The sequence below is a fragment of the Vulpes lagopus genome, chromosome 13, assembly GCF_018345385.1.
Source record: "Vulpes lagopus strain Blue_001 chromosome 13, ASM1834538v1, whole genome shotgun sequence".
Taxonomy (NCBI): Eukaryota; Metazoa; Chordata; class Mammalia; order Carnivora; family Canidae; genus Vulpes; species Vulpes lagopus.
In genome coordinates, this window is record NC_054836.1 from 51,780,311 (window position 1) to 51,803,788 (window position 23,478).

Consider the following 23,478-nt stretch of genomic DNA (forward strand, 5'->3'; position numbering starts at 1 on the left):
AGATGTTAAAAAGTAATAAATAAAAATAAAGTTGTGATAAAGACCCAATCAAATAATATATTTTACACACAGACATTTTGCTAGGTAAAACTTAGATAAATTAAAATTTTCCTTTGGGAATAAACTAATCAACAGGCTGCCATAGGTGTATTCAGGTTATGGTACTTGGATGTACTTAGATGTGTTAATTGTGGGTTCCAGGTCTCAGATAGTGAGCTGATTAAATGTCTGTGATCCCAGGACATGCAGTGCAGGGCATATTTCCCTTTGGCAGTTGTCCCTTCCTCCTCACCAGGATGAATTGGAAAAGTAGGCAAAGCACAGTTTATTTAACAGTTTAATTCATTTATAATGAATCATCTATAGATGAATGAATTCATCTATAGAGTATGTTCCTGTCCACTAGCAGATAATGGAATGCACTTAACCCACCTTAAAGAACTGTTGTGATTGTGTGTATACTTAAGTACTTGATAATGAACCAGTCTTTTATAGCCCAAATGTGTGTTTTAGTGTTTAACCTTTGCATGTACTTTTGATTAGTGTTATTATTATAAAAATGCTATTCCAAGAGCACCTCAGTCAGCTGGGTGTCTGCCTCAGCTCAGGTCATGATCCCAGCGTCCTGCTTCTCCCAATCCTGCTCCCCCTGCTTGTGCTCTCTTTCTGTCAAATAAATAAAATCTTTTTAAAAAATGCTATTCCTGACCTGATTTGTTACTAGATGGTTCGTAAATAATATAAATTGCTCACATTTGTTCCTAGATCTGTTCTTTTAAACCACATGGCCAGAGAACATGCTTTCAACATTGGATTGCCAGACAACATTGTAAACTGCAATGAATTTCTATGGACATTACAGAAAAAGCTGGACAAGTAAGTTTTTTTCCATGAAACACAACCTGAAGCGATTTTAATTTTGGACTCTGTTGGGAATTTTTTTTAATTGTCTGTTTTGAACTTCTTAAGATTAATCTAGCAGAAGTAATTTATAAAATTACTTCTCTCCATCTGTCCTGGAAATAGAACAGGGGCATCTGGATGGCTCAGTCAGTTAAGAATCCAACTTTTGATTTTAGCTCAGGTTACAATCTCAGGATCAAGTCTGCTTGAGATTCTCTCTCTCCCTCTGCCCCTCTCCCCTCCTCATGCATGCTCATGGGCATGTGCTTTCTCCCTCGCGCTCTCTCTCTCTCTCTCTCTCTCTCAAATAAATAAATCTTTTTTAAAAAGAAATATAGCATTACTAATTCTCTTGAATTTTCATGTGTGTCCTTCCTCAGTAGTAGCTCCCCATTTCTTAATTTTGTATTGGTATATCATTTGCTTTTCAGTATAATTTTTAACATATTTAATAAATATATTGTCAAAATGTTGGCATTATTCAGCTTTATGTGAGACATTATGTACTCTGTGCATTCTTTTACCTTTTAGTATTTATTCACATTTATATATCATAACATTCCATTTTTCCTAAGGTCATATTGGGGTGACTATGGGTATCTAGAGCTTAGCTTGTAAAAATAAAGAAGGAAATTCTCTAGGTCACAAAAATGGCTTTCAAAAATCTATCCACTTTTCTCTCTAGGAGAGGGACCAATATTTTTTCTCTCAAAACCTAGGAGTTCTTTTGTTTGTTTGTTTTTGTTTATTTCTTTTTAAAGATTTTATTTAGAGAGAGAGAATGTATGAGTAAGGGGATGAGCAGAGAGGTAGGGAGAGTGAGAATATCAAGCAGACTCCTTGGTAAGCATGGAGCCTGACATGGGGCTTAATCCTACCACCCCAAGATCATGACCAGAGCCAAAATCAAGAGTCTGTCGCCTAACAAACTGAGCCACCCAGGTGCCTATATTTATTTTTTTTTTTCTTTTCTTTTTTTTTTTTAATGAAATCTCAGCTCACAATATTGGGAACAATAACATTACAAAAGAAATATTAAATGACATAGATCACTTATTAAAAGTTCTGAGTTCAAATTCTGGTATCAACACTACATTAAAACAAGTCCTTTCACGCTTATTAAATGATACTTCATTTATAAAGTAACAGTTGTACTTTCTATCAAGATTAGCATAATCTTTTTTTAGCATAATCTTTTTTTAGCATAATCTTTTTTTAATGCCATAAATTACTTGCGTAAAAGAATATAGTTATTTCTGTGACACAAGAAATAGTTAAAAGCATGTTTAGTAGTGATGACAAAAGAATTTGAAATTGAAACAACTGATTTCACTCATTTGAGAGTTTTCATGTAGAAGGAGCTTAGATATAATCTGTGTGACTCCAAAAAGTGGAACTCTAATGACTGATAGGGAGAAGTGATAGGCAGAATCTGCTGTCAGACTTAGGTTAGGAAAGACATTTTGTTAGTAATATGTTCGTTTTCGCTAGAAAATGAATGTCACCAGAGCAGACCAGTAACTTGACCAAGTCTCACAGGCAGTATGTACTGGAACTAGGCATTAAACCCTGCAAATTAGTCACAGGATATACCAAACCATGGACTAATTTGTTGCACTCAATGGAGGCAGCCACTGCTAGTTACCATAATTGAAGAACATACCTACATTTTCATTTTTAGAAGAGATAATTCTATTAGAAAACAAAATAACTTTTGGGTATTACCTATCTCTGTCACAGCATGAAGTAAGTACATAGCCAAGTTGGCCAATGTAGCCAACTACAAAATAAACCAAGCAAAATAAATAAATAAGCAAACAAACAAACCAAGCTTGCATCCCACAAAACTGAATGAATGAAGTAAGACAGATTCTGACAAGGATGTCGTATTCTGCTTGAAGATTCTGTGTGACCTAAAATAAATAATCTTAAGACTTAAAAATTAAGGACTTCTGCAGCAACTGTCCAAGAGACTTGTGTATTTTGTCAGAGTTTGTGTATTTGTTTTAGCTTGCAGTGCTTATACTGTGAGAAGACCTTCAGGGACAAAAATACACTTAAAGACCATATGAGGAAAAAACAGCATCGGAGAATTAATCCTAAGAACAGAGAATATGACCGATTTTATGTCATCAATTATTTGGTAAGGCTTCCTCTTCACAATTTAAAATTTGATTGAATTTCCATAGACAAAAATCTTTCTAAGGGCTATCTAATATTTAAACAAGCAATTAGTATAAAGGTCAAAATGTAATCAAGGAACACTTCTGAGCAATGATTAGCTTCAGAATGGTTAGTTTACAGAACATAACTTGATTTGATTTGTCTTTGATTTGCCAGATGTTTACACAGTAAAAATGTCATTTCTCTAGAATTCATAGTGATCTGGACCAAGAAAAATAATAACAAATTGAAAGTATTTGGATATCTATACACTCCCTCCCATTTGTTCTATTACCTTGAGTCCATAGACATCTATATTCCAGTAAAAAAAAAAAACATCTTTTGACCTCCAGATATGCTAGGTATTCTATGCTAGATAACTCTTCAAAAACCAATCTCTTCATAGGGCACCTGGGTGGCTCATTTGGTTGGACATTTGACTCTTGATTGCTGCTGGGGTCATGATCACAGTGTTGTGAGATCAAGCCAGGCTCACGCCCTGGGTATGGAACCTCCTTAAGAGTCTCTCCCTCTCCTTCTGCCCCTCCCACTCCCCTTTAAAAAAAAAAAATTCTCTTCATTCCTCCCTCTCTCCCCATTTAAAAAAATAATAATAATAACTTATTATCCTTGGCCAGCTTACCTTTGGTGGAAAATTTAGGGAAAACAAGGCATTTCACTAGGCAGAAGGACATTGATTTGTTTGGCTAATAGAATGTTATAATGGTGTTACCATGTCAAGGGTTTTAAATACATTGAAAGCCTTCCTTGCCCAGAAACTTCAATACCATTTGCTGACCTTTTTGGTTAAGAAGATTTCCAGTTGGAGGCAAGTATCACTGGGGGGGCATCTAGAAATGTAAGAGGGGAAGGAGTATCTAGGTGTCAGTCCGTTAAGTATCTGCCTTTGGTTCAGGTCGTGACCAAGGTGCTGGGATTGAGCTCCATGCTTAGTGGGGAGCCTGCTTCTCCCTCTCCCTGCTCATGCTCTCTCTCTCAAATAAATTTTTAAAACCTTTAAAAAGAAAAGTAATTTAAGAGAGTATTTTGTCTGACACAGTGACTGGAAGTGCTATGGGTCCTGTGCTACTGCTGAATTTGGGGTGTACATAACAAAGGTGAGAATCCACTCGTGTAAAGAAAAGGATTAAGTAACTCTCCACTGGAATTAGTAGAAAAAGTGTTGCTTCTGACACTTTTCTTAAGCAAATGGAAACTATTTTTTTCCTCTCAATAGGAATGAATTAGAATCCAAACTCATGGCCACAGAAGACATAACCATTTTATCTATTGGACAGAAACAAGCATATCCAGAAATATGTTGGAAATCTCAGCTTTGGGGTAGAATTTTTGTCTGTTCTAACTAATCCTTTTAGCGTTAAAATGAAATTCCCCTTGAGAACCAAGTTTGACATGTGTTTAAAGATTGACTCTAAGAAGTCGCCATGATCTGCTACAAATGTTTTACAACCAGCTAAAGGCAAAGGCACTCTTGGAATCCTTCAATCTTCTCTTGAAATCACTCAGTCATTAATTCCTAGAACAAATGCCGCTTCAGGGCCCAGCCAAATCCAGTGGGGAGTGGACTTCAGTGTTAGCTCTAAGAAATATCAGCTACTGCAGAAAGCTGTGGAAGCAATTTGATAGTACTTCCTTCTGGGGATCTTTTAAAATAATATTCAAGAGCTTGGGACAAGCAGAACATTATATATATAGCTGGAGGTATTTACCTTTAGAGGAGACTTCAGAGGGACTGTTCACTCAAATTCTGCTGGTACTTTTAGAAAATTATGACACTTTATTCTCTGGGCATCAAGTAGTATGTCTGTCAAAACTGAAATTATCTGCAAGGACCAGCTGTCTCTAGATGAGTGTGCTAGATTTTACTACCCACTGAGTGCCCAGATATGATGTGGCATGAATCATAGCTTAAGAGAAGTGTTTCAAGAGAATATAAGGACTTTAACAATATATAAAATGAAAACTAAATCATTTTAGGAGAATATTAATAGAAGTAACTTTTTCTTTTAACTGGCAGCATTTGAGTAGTTGCTAAGTGTCAGGCACTGTCTTGGGTATTTTCTTTAAGTCATTTACTCTTAACCATACCCATATGTCACAAGTTTTATCATTATCCCCATTTTATAGATTTGGGAACGAGGCACAAATCTTTTCCCAGAGTCACATAGTTAGAGCAAGGTACTTAACGTCTCCATGTATCAATTTCCTTCAGTTTTTCCTCGGTTGAAATAAGGTACCTACCTTAGTTTTTTAGTTGGTTTTTGGTCAAGTAATAGTGATGAATTCATAATGATCTATTCACCACCTCCTGCCTGTTCTCTTTTGTACCAGACTAGAAAGTGAGTCAAGGTCAAAGTAAAGCCAACTTTAATAAGCTCATCAAGGGCTCTGACCCACAACTTTAACCTTCTTAGTCCTGTATGCTTTCCCACTGAGGTAATAGCACACAAGAAGAAGAATGAATTAAAAAACAAAACCTAAAATGTATTATGATTAATCTTAGCATTTTGGAAATGATGTAAACTTACCTTAGAAAAGAATTAAAGAAGCTAATAAAGTCTCTAAAGATGTTGAATTGTCCTCACATAGAGAAGTGCTTACCATAAGTATCAACCTTAATACCATCCTGAGTATTGTAGATAAAAGGTATAATAATACGTGGAATGAGTATATAAAAGACTGTTCCAAATACTAGTATGTGTAGTTAGAGGAAAATTTGAGATTGCTTAGCATTATTTTAGTTTTCGTTTAGACCCCACTAATGAAAATACTTATTATTTCACAAAAATATTTAATATGAAGAATAAATTCTAAAAGTTTACTTAAGCAATGAATAATGACATTGCTTTAGTTTTAAAAAGGGGGGGGAAAAACATGGAGAGACACTCACTGTGTATCCCTCTGAGGGAACAAGTGACATGAGCAATGAATGTGGGCCAGAGAAAAGAACTGTTAATACTAGCTGTCAGGCTCTGCACATCCATTTCTCACGTCCTCTTCCCTGCTTCACTTTCATTGGCTTCATACATTCTACACACATTTAAGTGCCCTCCATTACTAGATGCTGGTGGAATAGAAAGAAAAATACTACAGACCAGGTGATTAATTTAAGTCACTACTCCGAGAGTTTAGGGGTTGGTATGAGAGAGGGACATGTAAGCACATAATTCAGCATCTTGGAATAGGTGCACCTCAGAGTGCACAGAGTTAATGCTTGGACCTCTCAAGTAGCAGATACGTGCCCACAGAGTTCCTCACATCCACTTGGAACGGAATCTCCAGGCCAGCAGTGATGGCAGCATCCAGGATATTCCTGGCAAGATGCACTCTCATAGTCATCAAAGGTGGGAGAGCTAAGGGACAGAAGCTGTTTTTGACCCTTCTCTGAGCTCGGCAAATTGACAGATTCCTTTTTCTTCCTTAGGTGAGATAATTTCTGTATTTAATAATTAATATGTTTAATAATTTTAGAATAGTAACAGACTTGTAAATACATAAAAAGTCACTATGCATACTCTAGATTACCTACTACGGATTCTTAGAGTTTTCTCACAAACAAAAGGAGTCCGGGGATAGTGGAGATGGTCAGGGGGACAATTTCCCAGGCAGTTTCACATTCAGATGCCCCTGCCTCAGAGGGCAACACACCATGTGCATGGTGACTGAGCTACCTATTCCTAAGGTGTTCATGTTTCAAGCCCTGAGTTTTCCCTAAAGGAAACTATTTTTGCAGTGATGTTACCATTTTTTATTTATATTTTTTATTCTTAAGATATACAAAGCCATTGGTAACAAAAGTAAGCTCTTCACCTGTTTTTCATAGCTTTAGTATAGTTCTTTCTACTGAAATTATTTATATTTAAAACACTTTTTAAAAAGAAAATTTTATTTATTTATTTGAAAAAGAATGGAGTCAAGTGGGCGGCGCAGGGAGGGGCAGAGAGAGAGAGAGAGAGAAACAGGCTCCCTGCTGAGAGAGAGAGAGAAACAGGCTCCCTGCTGAGCAGGGAACCTGACACCAACACTGGGGCTCTATCCCAGGACCCTGAGATCATGACCTGAGCCATCCAAGTACCTCCATTTAAAACATTTCTCAACGTACTAGAATTTAAATAAAAACTTGAAAAAATTTTAAAAACACTTTTCTTTCTCTGTTTATAATGGATTTTTTTGTATAAGTACTTATAAGTGTATGTGTTGGAGTGGTGGAGATGCTAGGTGAAGGAGATTTCTTTTTTTTATATGTTTTTCTTGTCTGCCCTCTCATTGATCATAAACCATCTGATGCAGGGGGTTGAGGGGGTGTGCTGAACATCTTTACTGACATGCTTTCCAAACTTTGTTTTTCTTGAAATCTTTGCTTTCCTAACATGATTCATTAGCAGGCACAGCATCTTAATTAGAGAGTTCTGTGCGTTGGGTTTTTTTTTTTTTTTTTTCCTTTTTGGGTCTTGTTCCTATAATAAATCATATATATATGACTATACAAGCAGAGCATTCTAGGAAAGTCTGAGCCATGTCACATGCAAATCACTTGTTTCTTAATACACTAGTGATCAGCAAGTTCCATTTTCCTCTCAAGTGGTAAACGACTAGTGCTCTTGCCTAGGAAAATCCCTACATGTTATAATGAATACTTAGAATACTCAAAATAATGATTTGGATTTGGAAGTTTGATACTGAAAGATATTTTAAGTCTCTTTGCCCAAAATATCTATCGATAAGCAACATTTGTCCATATATTGAAAATGGTAATACCACTGATGGCCCTTCTTTGAATAATATCTCGCAGCAATGACTTTAAAGTACAAGTCCAGAGAGACCAAGTAATCCATGAAAGATTTAATTCATCACCAAAAATTCCAACTAACGGATCCTGTTGGCATTGTTGAAGCCATTCTTGGTGTCCATAATGAGGTCCAGACACTTCATGGCAACTTTGAAAAGTACATTATAGAGTCCAAATTAACTGTCTCTAATGACATTATGGTAAATCTCTGCATGTCTGAGTTTATGCATCATTTAGCTGATAGATAATGACAGCTTCAAAACCTCTCATTAAGTTGATGAATGATAGATTTTCTTTTTTCCCTAAATCATAATGGACCTCGTAGTTCTTTGTTTTTTTGTTAAGTGAATACCTTTTTTTTTAAGGGAAAAAAATGTTCAAAACTGAGTAAATTTTTTCTTTTAAGATTTTATTTATTTATTCATGAGAGACACAGAGACATAGGCAGAGGGAGACACAGGCTTTCCACATGGAGCCTGATGCGGGACTCGATCCCAAGACCCCAGGATCACAACCTGAGCCAAGGGCGGATGCTCAACCACTAAGCCACCCAGGTGCCCCAAGAGTAAATTTTAGTTATTTTTTCAAAAGAGAAATATCAAACAAGGATATCTATATTTATAGCAGGTCAGGTTGCGCCTGACTGTAACCATAGGTTAGCTGCTTGGAAAGGTGTGCATTTTTGTTCATACATCCTTCTTTAGTGTAATGTCTGCTTTTGCATGGCACAGTGGGGAAATCAGATGGAGAAAAAAGAAAAGAAAGATGAACAAATGATTCAAGAATAGAAAAGATAGATGATTAGGCCAAAAGAAATCATTCCTGCTCATTACTCCATAAAGTTTTGCTAAAAGTATAACTAAATTTGCCAGACAAAGCCCTGAGTAGGTGAAATTGTAAGAGAAGAAAAGGGACTGAAGTAGATATTTGAGTACTTACTATTGCCTGGTGCCACATACTTTATATACAGGCATACCTTGTTTTATTGCGCTTCACTTTATTGTGCTTCGCAAGCATACATTTTTACAAATTGAATGATTGTGGCAATCCTATGTTGAGCAAATCTATCAGTGCCATTTTTGCAACAGCATTTGCTCACATTGTGTCTCTGAGTCACATTTTGGTAATTCCCGCAATACTTAATTAAGGCATATACATTATTTTTTTGGACATAATGCTTGTGCACATAATAACACTGCAGTGTAATGTAAACATGACTTTTATATGCACTAGGAAACCAAAATATTCATTTGACTTTCCTTACAGTGGTAGTCTGTAACCAAACCTGCAATATCTCTGAGGTATGCCTATACATTAGCTAATTTATTTAATCACCTTACAAAAACCTTTTGAGACCGGATCTAAATTGGCATTGAATTTTTAGATTTTTTCAGTTACAGTTCAGTTTAAACAATACTTTCTAGTACTTACTATATATGCTTGGCTCTGGAAATGTAACAATGAACAAAGTCCATGTCCTCAGGGACATTCTGGTGGAGAAAATAAACAGCAAGTAAGAAAACAAATAGATATACAGAATTGATTTCAGGAAATGATTGATGTTTTTAAAAAAAAATCACAGGGGAATAAAAAGTAACTGGGAGGAGAGATGTTGTTTTAGACAGAATAGTTAGAAGAAGAGATGGTAACATTTAAGCAGATGCCCCAAGGACTGAGCCACGTAGTTATATGAGAGAGCAATGTCGAGGCAGATGATGCAACAAGTCCAGAAGTAGCCAGGTAGAGGGGAGATTGCTGCGTTTAAGGGATAGCAAAGACACTGATGTGTCTGGAGCAAACTGAGCCAGAGAAAAAGTGGTGAGACATAAGGGATGGAAAAAGAGCCAAGGCAGAACGTACAGATCTTACAGGCCATGATAAGGCTTCTGAATTTTGTTCAAGTGTGGTAAGAAGCCATGGGACTTTTGGACAGCCCGGGTGGCTCAGTGGTTTAGCGCCACCCTTCAGCCCAGAATGTGATCCTGGAGACCCGGGATCGAGTCCCACATCAGGCTCCCTGCATGGAGCCTGCTTCTCCCTCTGCCTGTGTCTGCCTCTTTCTCTCTCTCTGTGTGTCTCTCATGAACGAATAAATAAAATCTTAAAAAGAAAAAAGGAAAAAAAAAAGAAGCCATGGGAAGGTTTATACAAACAGGGAAGTGTCCTTTAGAAAGATCACTGTGGCTGCTGTGTGATACAGGGAACCTCAAGGAGAAACAGTCAGCTAAGTGGCTGTTTTAGGATCCCCATCAAGAGATTCTAATGTGCATCCAGGGTTGAGATTTAAGAGAAAGGAATTTGAAAGAATATTGCTGCTTCTCCAAAAAGAAAAACATATTAAAAACATTTTAGGGGATCCCTGGGTGGCTCAGCGGTTTAGCATCTGCCTTCGGCTCAGGGTGTGATCCTGGAGTCCCAGGATCGAGTCCCACGTCGGGCTCCCTGCATGGAGCTTACTTCTCCCTCTGTCTGTGTCCCTGCCTCTCTCTCTCTCTCTGTCTCTCATCAATAAATAAATAATCTAAAAAAAAAAAAAAAAAATTTTAGGATACATCCTTCCTTGTCACTGAAATAACTTAATAAATCCTACTTGTATTGATTTAAAACCAGTGAGTGTATGTGTTTTTGAGTGGGTTTATTATGGTGGCTTTTTTTTTTTTTTAAGTCTATGCCTATTTTCTCTCCTTTCTCCTCTTCCTCTTGCTCCTTCCATCTCTAATTTTTCTGTTCTTCCCACAAAAGGAACTTGGAAAATCGTGGGAGGAAGTTCAATTGGAAGATGATCGGGAGTTGCTAGACCATCAGGAAGAGTAAGACTTCTTATAACTGCTAATTAATTGCTGTGTTTTAAGAGGAGGAAAACATTTCTTTAGTTGGGTTTAAAATTATTATTCTGGAGAGAGAGTAGAAACGAAGAAAACTTTGTCTCTGAGCCATGCATCTTTCCATGTAATAGTGCAAAAGCTTGAATTCAAAGTAACTTTGACATAAAAATCACTAAAGCAATTGTTATTCCAACTAAATACGGTTTTGTCATTAAAACAGTTAATTGAGGGGTGCCTCGGTGGCTCAGTTGGTCGAGCATCTGACTCTTGGTCTTGGCTTAGGTCTTGATCTTAGGATCAGGAGATCAAGCCCTATGTCAAGGTCTGCTTAGTGTAGAGTCTGCTTGTCCCTCTCCCTCTTCTCTTTCTCTCAAATAAATAAAATCTTTAAAACTGAATGAATAAAAATTTTTTTTAATTTAGGATCCTGGAGTCCTAGGTGGGTCAGACAGTTAGGCATCTGCCTTTGGCTCAGATCATGATCCTGGGGTCCTGGGATTGAGCCCCATGTCGGGCTCCCTGCTGAGTAGGGCATCTGCTTATTTCCCTCTCTCAGTCCCTCCCATGCCCTCTCCCTCACTTATGCTGCCTCTCACTTTCTCGTGCTCTCTTTCAAATTAATCTTTTTTAAAATAAAATAATTTTTAAACTGTTAATTAAAAACACAGATAAAATATAATTCAGAGAAAAATACATTCCATTGGTGTTTTGCTCACCAATGGTACCCAGACCTTGAAGTGATACGACTTTTGGCTTCTCCACACTGCTTGTCATTGAAATAGAGAATATAACGGAATTCAAGTTAACCTTGTTCCATGTGCATCCCATTGACCTAGTTAAAACATTCGCAGCTTCTTTCCTTGGAATTACAAGCTTGAGAAGTGTTCTTTTCAACTAAAAGGATTCCCTGCTATTCATTCTCTTTTCCTTCAAAGCTGTTTAGCCTTTTTTCCTCTCTTGGGATTTCAATTTTCCAGGCTTAGGAATGACAAGAAGTTGGCAGTGTCTCAAAAATAAATGCAGGGTGTGGGGGGTAGGCAGGATTAGTAACATGAGTTCTGTATGTTTTTTGACTTCTCTGTCTACCACCAGATTTAACACTTGCCCATTTAAAATGATCAGTATTTCTCACATGAAGGATGAACGGTTTGCCTTTTTAAAACACACCATTTGTCATGCAGAGAGAGACACACTCCCAGCATTGCACCTCACAGCATGCGTACTTAGTGGTTGTGGCTAATGAGAGACAGCATCGCATCTACTGATATGCCTCCTTTGCAAATTAAACCTAGTTGTCTCAGAAAAGCATTATACTGATTCTGTAGTGAAATAGTTGCTCAGAAGAGAAGCAAATAGAAGAAAATGGAGCAGCACCTGTTCGCTATTTATATTAATTTCATGGTGCTGCTTTGAATTTCAAAAGCTATATCAAGGAGTCATAATATGATGTGACAGTCTTTACAAAAATGTCAGAGTTGAAAGAGATTGGCAGGGTTTCCCGGGGAGGAGGAAGTAATACCAAGTGACTGTGTAGTACACCCTTTTAATGAGGGGAATCTCCCTATTTGCTGTTTTTTTTTTTTTTTAACACAGTGATTGGTCTGATTGGGAAGAACACCCTGACTCTGCTGTCTGCCTATTTTGTGAAAAGCAAGCAGAAACGATTGAGAAATTATGTGTCCACATGGAGGTGAGATACTTTTATTCATTTGAATTTTGTTTTGTTCTGACAGGGGAAAGCTGATCATGATTGTAATCTTACAGCATATATATGAAATTTCTGTCACTATCCTATTCCTAAAAGTGTTGTAAGCAGAGTGCCTGGGTGGCTTAGGCAGTTAAGCATCCAATTCTTGGTTTTAGCTCCTGTCACGGTCTCAGATTTATGAGATAGAGCCCCAAGTTGGGCTCCTTGCTCAGTGTGGAATCTGCTTGAAAGATTCTCTCCCTCGGACCCTCCCCCTGCGCTCACTCCCTCCCTCACTTTCTCTGTCAAATAAATAAATGAATAAATTTTTTTGTTTCTTCTAAGTGCTATAAGCAAAGCAGAAGAGACAGGTCAGAACCATCAAGAAGAACCAGAACTCAGGGCAATTTAGTACATTGCCCTGGATGGGTGTGAACTGTTAGGGTGGGATTTCACAGACCACTGGTGCCTCCTACCTCTGAGATGTTCATGAGATAATTTTAGCTTAGAATGTGGGACCTATAACCATGATTAATAGTACTCAAGATATGGACAGGTTCTGAGTCTTTTTCCACTGCTTTCTGTGCTGGTGAATGAAGAAAGCAAGAAGGGAGAAACTTCCATTTACAAAGCCCTTGATGGAAATGGAATAGTAGAGCATGGGGGGAGGGGAGGGGAGTGGGCAGAGAGAGTACAGAGTATGGCTGTGCAAGCTCCTTCAGTCACAAGGATTTGGAGGGACGATATTCGAGGGCATTTCCAATTTGTGTGTTCCCTTCTGTGGATGCCATTTTTATGTTATAATGAAGCTTGAAACAAAATCTTCTTTTTACCCCAATATATCTGAAAGATGACACATTACCAATATCTCTGATCCTCAGCTGGACAGTGGAGGTGGAAAGGGGGAACATCTAATGAGTCTTGACAGTATCGCAGCCTGAGGGTTGAGGGGTGATTTGAATATAAAGAATATTATACTGGATGATTCTAATATGCTGTCCCTACCCTCCCCCAGCCATCTCTGCCAACCGTCATATAGACTGTCCTCTTTCACCCACCTTCTCCCCACTCTCATTCAGAAACACTGTTCCTAGTTCCATGAAATAAAAAAACTAGAAGGTGTTTAAAAGGCCATGAGCATTTACCCCTCCAAAAGCAGTTTTTTTTTCTAAAACAGGTTGCTAGTAGTATGTGGGTATAGTTACCAGTATTTAAATTTAGTTCATAATATCCTAATATCTTTGAATTGAAAGGAGTCTTAGTACCCCCTACCCTGTGTAGGAATTCCCTTTGCAACGTCCTTGACCTGTGTCCTCGGCCTCTACTCAGTCGCTTTCAATCATGAACTATCATGGAATTCCTAATTATCCTGCCTCTGATGTTACACTAATGCCTTCATAGGGAGTTGGATGGTCTTTATTCTCTGTAAGCTTTTAAGTTCAAACATTTACCCAGTTGGACGATTACAGGAGTAGAGCAGAATAAGTCTGCATTGTAAAAATCAAAAGAAATGTAATTTATGATAAGATATCAGTGAGGAGAAATTTGCATTAAACCGTATATTTGACAGCATAAAATGAAAAGCAGATTTGTAAAATTACCTATGTGCTTGTGTAGCAAAGGACCTATATCCATAATTCTAGTCCAGGCGCACAGTATAGTAAGTAGGGCCACATCTTACTAGAGACTGAGGACACTTTTGTCAGACTGCAGAATGCATACACAGTAAATTGTGAAAACTGTAGATACAAACTGTGAATAATTAAAATGTTTTAACTGATTGGCATGACTTGTTTGGACTGTGCTTTAAAAAGTAGTTGGATGTGGTGGGGGGAAGTAGTTATATTTCGAATACTTCAAAAGCAGAACATGATGAACTGAGACGAGTTTCAACAGTGTTCAAACTCCTATGAATAAGCCGTCTGTTTATAACTTCAGCCTGAAAGATTAAATAATTTATATGCTCACAGATATTCATTCCTTTTTTTAGGATGCTCACGAGTTTGATCTCCTCAAAATAAAGTCAGAACTTGGTGAGTTTGATTCAGAAGTTGTTTTCCATGATGTGGCATTTTTATACACCATCCTGTAAGCGATGCCTGTGTTCGGTGTCGTGATGGGAGGGTGCACAGCCAAAATGTGTCTCTCCACAGATGGTCTCAATGGGACCGCCTGAAGCGGTGATTCACAACCATTTTGAACTGTAATATTCAAGTATGGTTTTTTATTTCATATGGTCTTTCTTCTTTCCTACATATATGAATGCTTCAAATAAAATACAAGCTACCGGTTAGTATCCATCATAAATAAAGTGGAAGGGGCTAATGGAAAGACCATGGATTTTGATGTCAGACTAGAGTTCATATTCCAGCTCCAGCACTTACTGGCTGTGTGACATAAGGCCTCAGGTCAACAGAATGTGACAAGGAGTAGATAATGTATATAAAACACCTACTGTACTGCTTGGCAGTGTAGCTGGATTATTTATTTATCACAGATGTACCCAGTTGCATCATTCTCAGTATCACTATGATGGAAAGATTAGGGGCATGAAGATGTAAATTACTGACTCGCTAATGGATCAAAGACAGTAGAAAGCCTACTTCCCATTCCTCAGCTCACTGACTGCTTTCCTAGACTCTGGTATGTGTTACTTTTCTTTGCTCTTCTTACTGACATGTATGTACGTTAAATGCTGGTTCTACCCACCCACTGGCTATTCAACCTTGGGCAGTTTCCTAATACGTGGCTATGATAATACTACCTATGTGGTAGAGTTCTGCAAAAGCTAAGCGTATTAATATATGGAAACTGATTAGAACAGTGCCTAGCACATAAGCCCTATAAAAGTATTGGCTGTTATAGTTTGGTATCTATTATTATGCTTGTAATCAGACTGTCTCTTCACGTTGGTTAATAAAGAGAAGTGACTCAGGCACTTGGGTGGTTCAGTTGGTTAATTGTCTGCCTTTGGCTCAGATCATGATTTCAGGGTCCTGGGATTGAGCCCTGCCTTGGGCTCCACACTCAGTGTAGACTCTGCTTGTCCATCTTCTGCCCCTCTCCCTGCTCATGTGTCTCTCTCTCTCTCTCTTTCTCTCTTTACCCCCTCTTTCAAATAAATAAAATCTTTTTTAAAAGAGAAAGAGAAGTGGCTCCTTTAAAAAATCATAACAAAAAAAAATAACAAAAAATAAAAAATAAAAAATCATAACAGTGCAAAAATGAGTCTGACTGATTCTAAAGATTGTATAAACTCTTGTTTTCAGGATTAAATTTCTACCAGCAAGTGAAACTGGTCAATTTCATTCGGAGACAAATTCACCAATGTAGATGTTATGGCTGCCATGTGAAATTCAAATCCAAAGCAGAGTTAAGGACTCATATGGAAGAAGCTAAACATACATCACTGCTTCCTGAAAGAAAGACCTGGGATCAACCAGAGTGAGTGCTACTCAACCACACATATACTTCTTTACTCCATATCCCTATTTGTTCCTTTATTCAATTTCTCCAAACTTAAATAAAAGAGAAATATGTGTTTATTTAATAAAAAGCAAAAATCTTAGAAAACTTTTTTTTTTAAGATTTTACTTATTTATTCATGAGAGACAGAGGCGGGGGAGGGGGGGGGGGCGGTGCAGAGACACAGCCAGAGGGAGAAGCAGGCTCCATGCAGGGAGCCCGATGTGGGACTCAATCCCGGGACTCCAGGATTGCGCCCGGGGCCAAAGGCAGGTGCTAAACCGCTGAGCCACCCAGGAATCCCAAAAACCTTATTTTTAAAGGAATCCCCTTTTGGGATCCCTGGGTAGCCCAGCGGTTTAGCGCCACCTTCAGCCCAGGGTGTGATCCTGGAGATCCGGGATCGAGTCCCACATCGGGCTCCCTGCATGGAGCCTGCTTCTCCCTCTGCCTGTGTCTCTGCCTCTCTCTCTGTCTCTCATGAATAAATAAATAAAATCTTTAAATAAAAAAAAAAAAGGAATCCCCCTTTTATATGTGTCACTAACTCTCAGATTTTGTGGCATGAAGATAAAGATGAGGTATAGATTTTTTTTCATTATAGTTTATAAACATTTTTCTATATCAATACATATCAGTTGCATTATTTTTAATGATTGCCAAATATGCCATTCAGTAGATATACCCTAATTTGCTAGATACTGAGGTTTGTTTCTTGCATTTTACTCTTATAAATAGTAATACAATGAGTATCCCTATGCCTATCTTATTGCACACTTACCCAATTTTTCATTTAAATAAACTCCTAGAAATAAAATTACTATGTCAAAGCACGACTATTAGAGCTTTTGGTATATATTTTGCATCTTAGCATTTTATAAATGTTAGGCAGTTGGTCCACTGATCCGTACCTACACAGAAATAAGAAAAATTACTTTGTAGCTATATTGGAACAATAAATATAGCCTATAAAAAGTATGATACACTCTGTGTTTTATCAGGAAAAAGAAATCCTACAGTGGGGATGTGTTCTTCAAAGGGCATCGAGCCTAATCTATAATAGTACTTAAACAATTTTGTTAAAGATTTGTATTCATTTATTCATGAGAGACACACAGAGAGAGAGGCAGAGACACAGGCAGAGGGAGAAGCAGGCTCCTTGCAGGGAGCCTGAAGTGGGACTCAATCCTGGGACTCGAGTATCACGCCCTGAGCCAAAGGCTTAACCACTGAGCCACCCAGGCATTCCCAGATTGTGAGTTTTATGGGTACATCAAGTACAGGCTGAATGGGCAGCTAGCAAGGATGCTAGTGAGATTGACGTCAGCCAATAAAGGTTAAAGTAAAAGTAATTCCAAAGTTGACACCCATACCACCTTTGCAAAATGCTGTTGGAATTGTGGGCAAGGAAACTTAGCGGAATTAGAGTAATGTGTATGTTCAACTGCCTAGAAACTTTTCTGGATATTTTATATAGTTTGATTATTCACTGTATCTGTGGTTGTTTTCAGGTATTATTTTCCAACCTATGAAAACGACACTCTACTGTGTACACTGTCTGATAGTGAAAGTGACCTGACGGCTCAGGAACATAATGGAAATATTACCATCATCAGTGAAGATACATCTAAACTGCATGCTTTGAAACAAAGCAGTATTTTGAACCAGTTGCTACTACATGAGGGCTTGAAAAACTAGAAGAAAATACCACAGAAGCAACTTTTCATGTTTTTCTCTTATGAGACAAACTCAGAAAAATAGTTTAAATTTGGACATCAGCAAAGGGTTAGTCCTTGGTGACAAATTTTTTAAAAAATACTTTTCAAAAAATAACCTGAGGACTTTTTGTATTTTTGGCTGTAAAGCTCTACTATATGATCATTATAAGTGAACTCATTTCATTATACTTGATTGATTATCTGTAATAAGAAGGACCTGCAGGGTACCTGGCTTGCTCAAGTGGTTGAGCATGTGACTCTCAATCTCCAGGTATGAGCTCAAACCCCATGTTGGGTGAAGAGATTATCCCCCCTCAAAAAAAAGTTTTTAAATAAGGAAGACATACAAATCACAAAGAAATGAAATGTTCAAATTATTTATAAAGTTAATTTCCACCAGTAATTTCAATTTCCTCTCCCACACTCTTTCTTCATCCAGCAAGTCACAAAATTTGACTATTTGTGTAAACTGTAGAAGTAGTGACCAAAAGAAAGGAAAAATGGTCAAAGACCTGGAGAATGTACAAATTGGAAACTATTTCAGAAAAGTCAAGATCTGACTCTATTATTATTACTGCTTCCTGCCTAATGTAACCAAACTCCCTATAACTGGACATCGAGCCTCTTCTGCAATGCATATATCACTAACAGATCAATGCCATTTTAAAAAAACAAATACATACCATTATGACATCTAACAAAATTAACAATAACTTCTTAATATCTTATGTTTTCAGTTTTCCCTAGTTGTCTCAAAAATGTCCTTTTGAGTATTATCGGTTATAGGAAAAATATTGTATGTTTCCTGATTAGATGCACTGAGGAAGAGAAAGCATCATGCTTGAGGAATTCTTCAAAAAATGCATAATGTAAATATAACAAAGAGATAGTAGTCAAACCCAAGTTGAGGGACAGTCTATAAAATAATCAGCCTTTATTCTTTAAAAGTCCAGTTCATGAAAAACAAAGACTGAAATACTATTCCAGATTAAAGAAAACTTTAGAGATACGACTACATGTTATACTGGATTGGATTCTGGACCAAGAAAAAAAATTTTTTTTTCCTGTAAAAGATCTAGTGGGACAAATGGTACACTTTTAATAAGGTCTGTAGCTAATGTTAATTGGTATTAATTTCCATATTTTGATAATTTTACTGTGGTTATATATGAGAATGTCCTTGTCTTTAGTTAATACACAGTGAAAATTAGGGGTAAAGAGCATTTTAGCTGCAACTTACTCTCAAAAAAAACAATGTGAATATGTAGAGAGAAAATGCTAAAGTGAATGTAGTATATTGTTAACGTTTGGTTAGGTGAAGGTTATATAGCAATTCTTGGTACTACGGCAACTTTTCTGTAAGTCTTAAATGCTTTTACAGTTGGTTTGTTTAAATCAGGTCCCAGGTGAGATCCATATATATTGCATTTGGTTGGCATGGTTCTTAAGGGTCTTTTAATCTATACAGTTCATGTTCCGTTCCTTTTGAAATGGCACTTTTTTGTTAAAGAAACTGAGCCATTTCTCTCCCTTTCTGAATTTGGATGATCATATGTTCTTTGTATCATTTAACGTGTTCCTCTATCACCCATTTTCCCTGCAGACTGGTAGATTTAAGAAATTCCAGTAAATTTGTGTTCAAACAATTTTTTTTGCAAGAATAATCTATAAGTACTGTTGTTGTTGCATCATATCAGGCATATAATACCCCATGTGCCAGTTTTAGAGATTTTAGAGCTAATAGTCCATTCAGGTATCAGTCCACGCACCATTACAAAGTTCTCCATCGGTCTTTTATCTAACTAGTTTAGTGTTCATTGTGATTGTTATCTATTATTTTTTTAGTGTCTTCAAAATGATGATATTTTAATTCTCTCATTTCTTTTACAGTCAGTCTTTACACAGCATGTGTACTGTAGAGAACTGTAGTTTGAAGTTCTAGTTTTCAACTGTTGATACCAACCTATGTAGCCAATACCCAAAGACTAATCTTGAAGTCATATGGCCTGTCAAGAGTCCCAAGAGTAATCTCCCACCATGTGATCCAAAATTTACTGGATTTGTGAATTTAATAGGCTCTGACCAAGGCTTTAGATTTCTAAGCCTCCAGGTTTGCAGATATCCACACCAGTCTTTTATTAAAAAACCAAGCAGTGAAGGAGCACCTGGGTAGCTCAGTCAGTTGAACATCCACCTCTTGGTTTTGGCTCAGGTCAGGATCTCAGAGTCGTGAGATTGAGCCCCACTGTAGGCTCTGCTCTCAGCAGGGAGTCTGCTTAGGACTCTCTCCCTCTGCCCCTTTCCCACTCTAAAAAAAATAAATCTTAAAAAAGAGAGAGAGATAGAAAAAAGCAAAGACATAGAAGCCTTACTATAATGGAAAATGCCTAAGTTAAAGATACAATTGTGTTAAATTATTCTAAAAGATTAAGAAGGTAGTTTGTCCTAAACCTAGAACCTTGTGTGTCTAGGAATCAGATTTGTTCAGGAAATCAGGGAATGTTTAGAGTATTTCTAGAATGTACTTCAGTTTTAGAACAGAAACAATGAAGGAATGAGAACAAAATTAAGAATAATTAAGCTTGTGAAGGAGAAAGATTTTTTTGGAGATAAAGTTGAGATCTTAGAGAACAGATCAGATGGATATAAGAGGAAAAATGAAATTGAAGGACAGATAAAAGGGAAAAGATGATGTACTTAGGTTTAACTCATGTAAGAGGTTATTTTTAAAATGAGTAGATGTTTTGGAGGTTTGGTTTTTTTTTTTTTTTTTTTTTTAGCTTGGTCCCAAAAAAATCAAACAAGAATAGAAGCAAAATTTCAGCCAACTGTGCTGACTCTCAGAGGGAGCAAGAATATAGACCACTACTGGAAAGTACTCTCTTAGAGCTACACAGAGAATAGAGACTACTTGCCAAAAACTATTGGGAAGTCCTCATTAAAGGCTGGGACACCGATGCCAAGTGTACCCCAAAAGCTGGACAGTTCAAAAGAGGAGGATCAGTCAGATGGAAATACTCTACTCAAGGGATTATTAAATGGTGGAGGTTCCATCTCATCTCTGGTGATAAGGTTGTTTGTTCCCTTCCTGATATGGAAAGTAGGGGATGTTGAGAGGAGGGGGGAGATACCTTCATAAGGGAAATTTAGGATCTTGTTTTCAGGTAGATAGGATACCACAAAGAGGTCATCCTATGCCTACTTTTTCTCAGTTGCCTTCGGCTCAAAATAATCCTTATGCCAGAGTGGCAAAGATTAGGGCGTCATATTCTGATCTCCTACAGTCCCATATTTCACCCTGAGAGAAATAACAGTTGATTCTCCCCACAGAAATGGTTAAAGCATGTTGCCAGTGCTAACCTCTTGGGGGAGACTCCTCCCAATCGAGTTTAAGTTTACTTGAGCATCCTGGTGAAGCTGAAATCAGGATACCACTGAGTCTCTGTTATGGAAGGTGCAGTGTTCTGGGAACATCATTTTATCTTGGTAATTACTTAAAGATCTTGGTATTGATTTGTTTTCTTCTGTTTAAGTATGTTGGTGTTAAGAATTTTGATGATACTCTTTTAAAACTGAGGTATACCAGGGGCACCTGGGTGTGGTGCATTCGGTTAAACGTCCAACTCATAGTTTCCACTCAAGTCGTGATCTCGGGGTTGTGAGATCAAACCCCAAGTCAGGCTTTACGCTTAGCACAGAGACTGCTTGAGATTCTCTCTCTCCCTTACTCCTCTGCCCCTCCCTCAGTTTTCACTCTCTCTCTAAAATAAATAAATCTTCTCAAAAAATCCTTTAAAAAGTGAGGTATGCCAGAAATTTGGTGTATAATTTAACTTTTGAGATTCTGATAAAAGCCACACCAGTGGTTCTCGTGAGACCCTGTCCAGGTTGCTGAAAGAACCACAGTGCTATCCAAGGCATGAAGAACCCATCTAATTCAGATCAAGCACAATCAGAAGGATGAGTTTAACCCAAGCATATAAGAGAATCTAATCTTTTAACTTTTTCTCCCTGGGAAATTCACAATGATAGAGGGGTCATATTTAAATCAGGGGACATCAATATTTGACTTTTTTTCTATGAAAGTATCTTTACATCGTCATAATCTCTTTTCAGAGCCTCTGATAGACTGACCAAACAACATAGTTAGACATGATTAGGACTGCAGAGTGAAATGGGAAACTTTCAGCTGGGATTCAGCGTGGCCCTGGAATTATTTCATTCACTGAATTACCTTGTGAGGGCAATAGCTATTCTCTTTCAACCATTCGGATGGGAAGAGTAGGGGGATATGCTCATGGTGGGAGCAGCACTGTCAGGATAGATTCCTGGTCTTCTACCAAGGAGAAGATCACACTCTTGGTTGGCCTTGAGCTTAATGGTTAAGCCCAATGAGCTACGAGAACAAAAACCCTGGGAGTATTGGAAAGGGGAAACCCCTTTCCCTAGCATCATGTTTCCATAATAAAAGGAATTCTTAACAATAACTTGCGTGGTTTCTTTCTGCTCTCCTGTTACTGCTATGAACAAGGAGAATGAATTTTGACTGGAACAGGAACTAGACATCTATGACTCAACCCCTTCCTTCCCGCACCCCTTTGTCTCTTTTGGATCTGTCTACAGAGAGAGCACATCCTGTTCTCCTCCTCCATTCTGCAAACTTTAGAGTGGCAGGCTCTGCCTCTGAAGTTGGAGGCCCGTGGTTACCCACCACTGTCTGTGACTGGATAAACCTGCCTGACTTTGGGGTTCATCATTAGTGCTCACAACTGTATGCCATGCTCTCCAACGGCATCTTTATTAGCAGTAAAGGTTATATTTCCTGTCTGCTTGACTCATGTATCACCTGTCCCCCTAAAAGGTACACAGTCTCAGGGGATGGTAGGTATAATCAGGATTAGTAGGAAACCACTTCTTGGAGAGTTACGGGAAATACTCTTAAGCCCTGCTGGTCAGGAGACAAAACAGACTTAGTTCCAATCCAGGACTAAGGCTGGGCAATAAAGCCAGAGAATTCTAGGTTATCATTGGTGAGCTAGCTGCACGTATACTTTTTGAAAGACCATTAGAACTAGGGTCTTAGGTTGAGTTCCACGAAAAGTGGACCTGAAGGGCAGCCCTGGTGACTCAGCGGTTTAGCACCGCCTTCAGCCCAGGGTGTGATCCTGGAGACCCCGGATTGAGTCCCACATCAGGCTCCCTGCATGGAGCCTGCTTCTCCCTCTGCCTGTGTCTGTCTGTGCCAATCTCTCTCTCTCTCTCTCTCTCTCTCTCATGAATAAATAAAATCTTCAAAAAAAAATGGACCTGAAGATAACTTGAGTGCAGATCATTTATTTCACAGGTAAACTCAGAAAATGTAAAAAATGAAAAGTGTGTATTAATGAAGAATTACTGCTGTGGGAATTGAACCTCAACCTTTCTGAGGACTTGTAGGGGATTGCATAGCACACATAGTGTGGCCCTCCACCCACCTCTGCCACCAAAGGGCAAAAAAAAGGGGATATTCATCCACCAACCCCCAACGGTCATGGATCTAGGACTGTTCCCACGGCATAAATTGCCTGGCACTCCCAGCCTGCCTTGCACAGATCTAGTGCCTTTACACAGACTGAGGAAGCAGTAGTGCAAAAGGACACTAACAGTAACTGCTACAACTATAGATGGTGTGTGACCATAAAAGAAATGTTTTATGTAGAATTTAGCAAGCCTCACGACTTTTCCTTGTATCATCTGACCTGCCCCGCAAAACAGTGTTATGAGCTATCTAGTCAGGAATTTTTATCCTCATTAAGAGTAAAGAAATGATAAGAAAACTGAGAAAGAGATGGGGACTTGTCCAAAAGAAAAAAGCCCCACCAAGTATTTTGTATTTTAATGACAAAATAATATATGGGAATTTAAAAT

General features: G+C 38.0%; 1 protein-coding gene across 2 annotated transcripts in view; it reads left to right on the top strand.

Annotated features, from left to right (window-relative positions):
• ZNF277 (zinc finger protein 277) overlaps positions 1 to 22,058 on the top strand; it is a 105,226-nt gene extending 83,168 nt beyond the window's left edge. For both annotated transcript variants that reach the window (XM_041727820.1, XM_041727821.1), the window contains exons 6-12: positions 766 to 876; positions 2,914 to 3,046; positions 10,619 to 10,686; positions 12,295 to 12,391; positions 14,379 to 14,421; positions 15,658 to 15,832; positions 17,365 to 22,058. In XM_041727820.1, the coding sequence (XP_041583754.1) occupies positions 766 to 876; positions 2,914 to 3,046; positions 10,619 to 10,686; positions 12,295 to 12,391; positions 14,379 to 14,421; positions 15,658 to 15,832; positions 17,365 to 17,551 (814 nt within the window). In that variant the 3' untranslated portion in view covers positions 17,552 to 22,058. The remainder of the gene's footprint in view (positions 1 to 765; positions 877 to 2,913; positions 3,047 to 10,618; positions 10,687 to 12,294; positions 12,392 to 14,378; positions 14,422 to 15,657; positions 15,833 to 17,364) is intronic.
• The last annotated feature ends 1,420 nt before the right edge of the window (positions 22,059 to 23,478 follow it).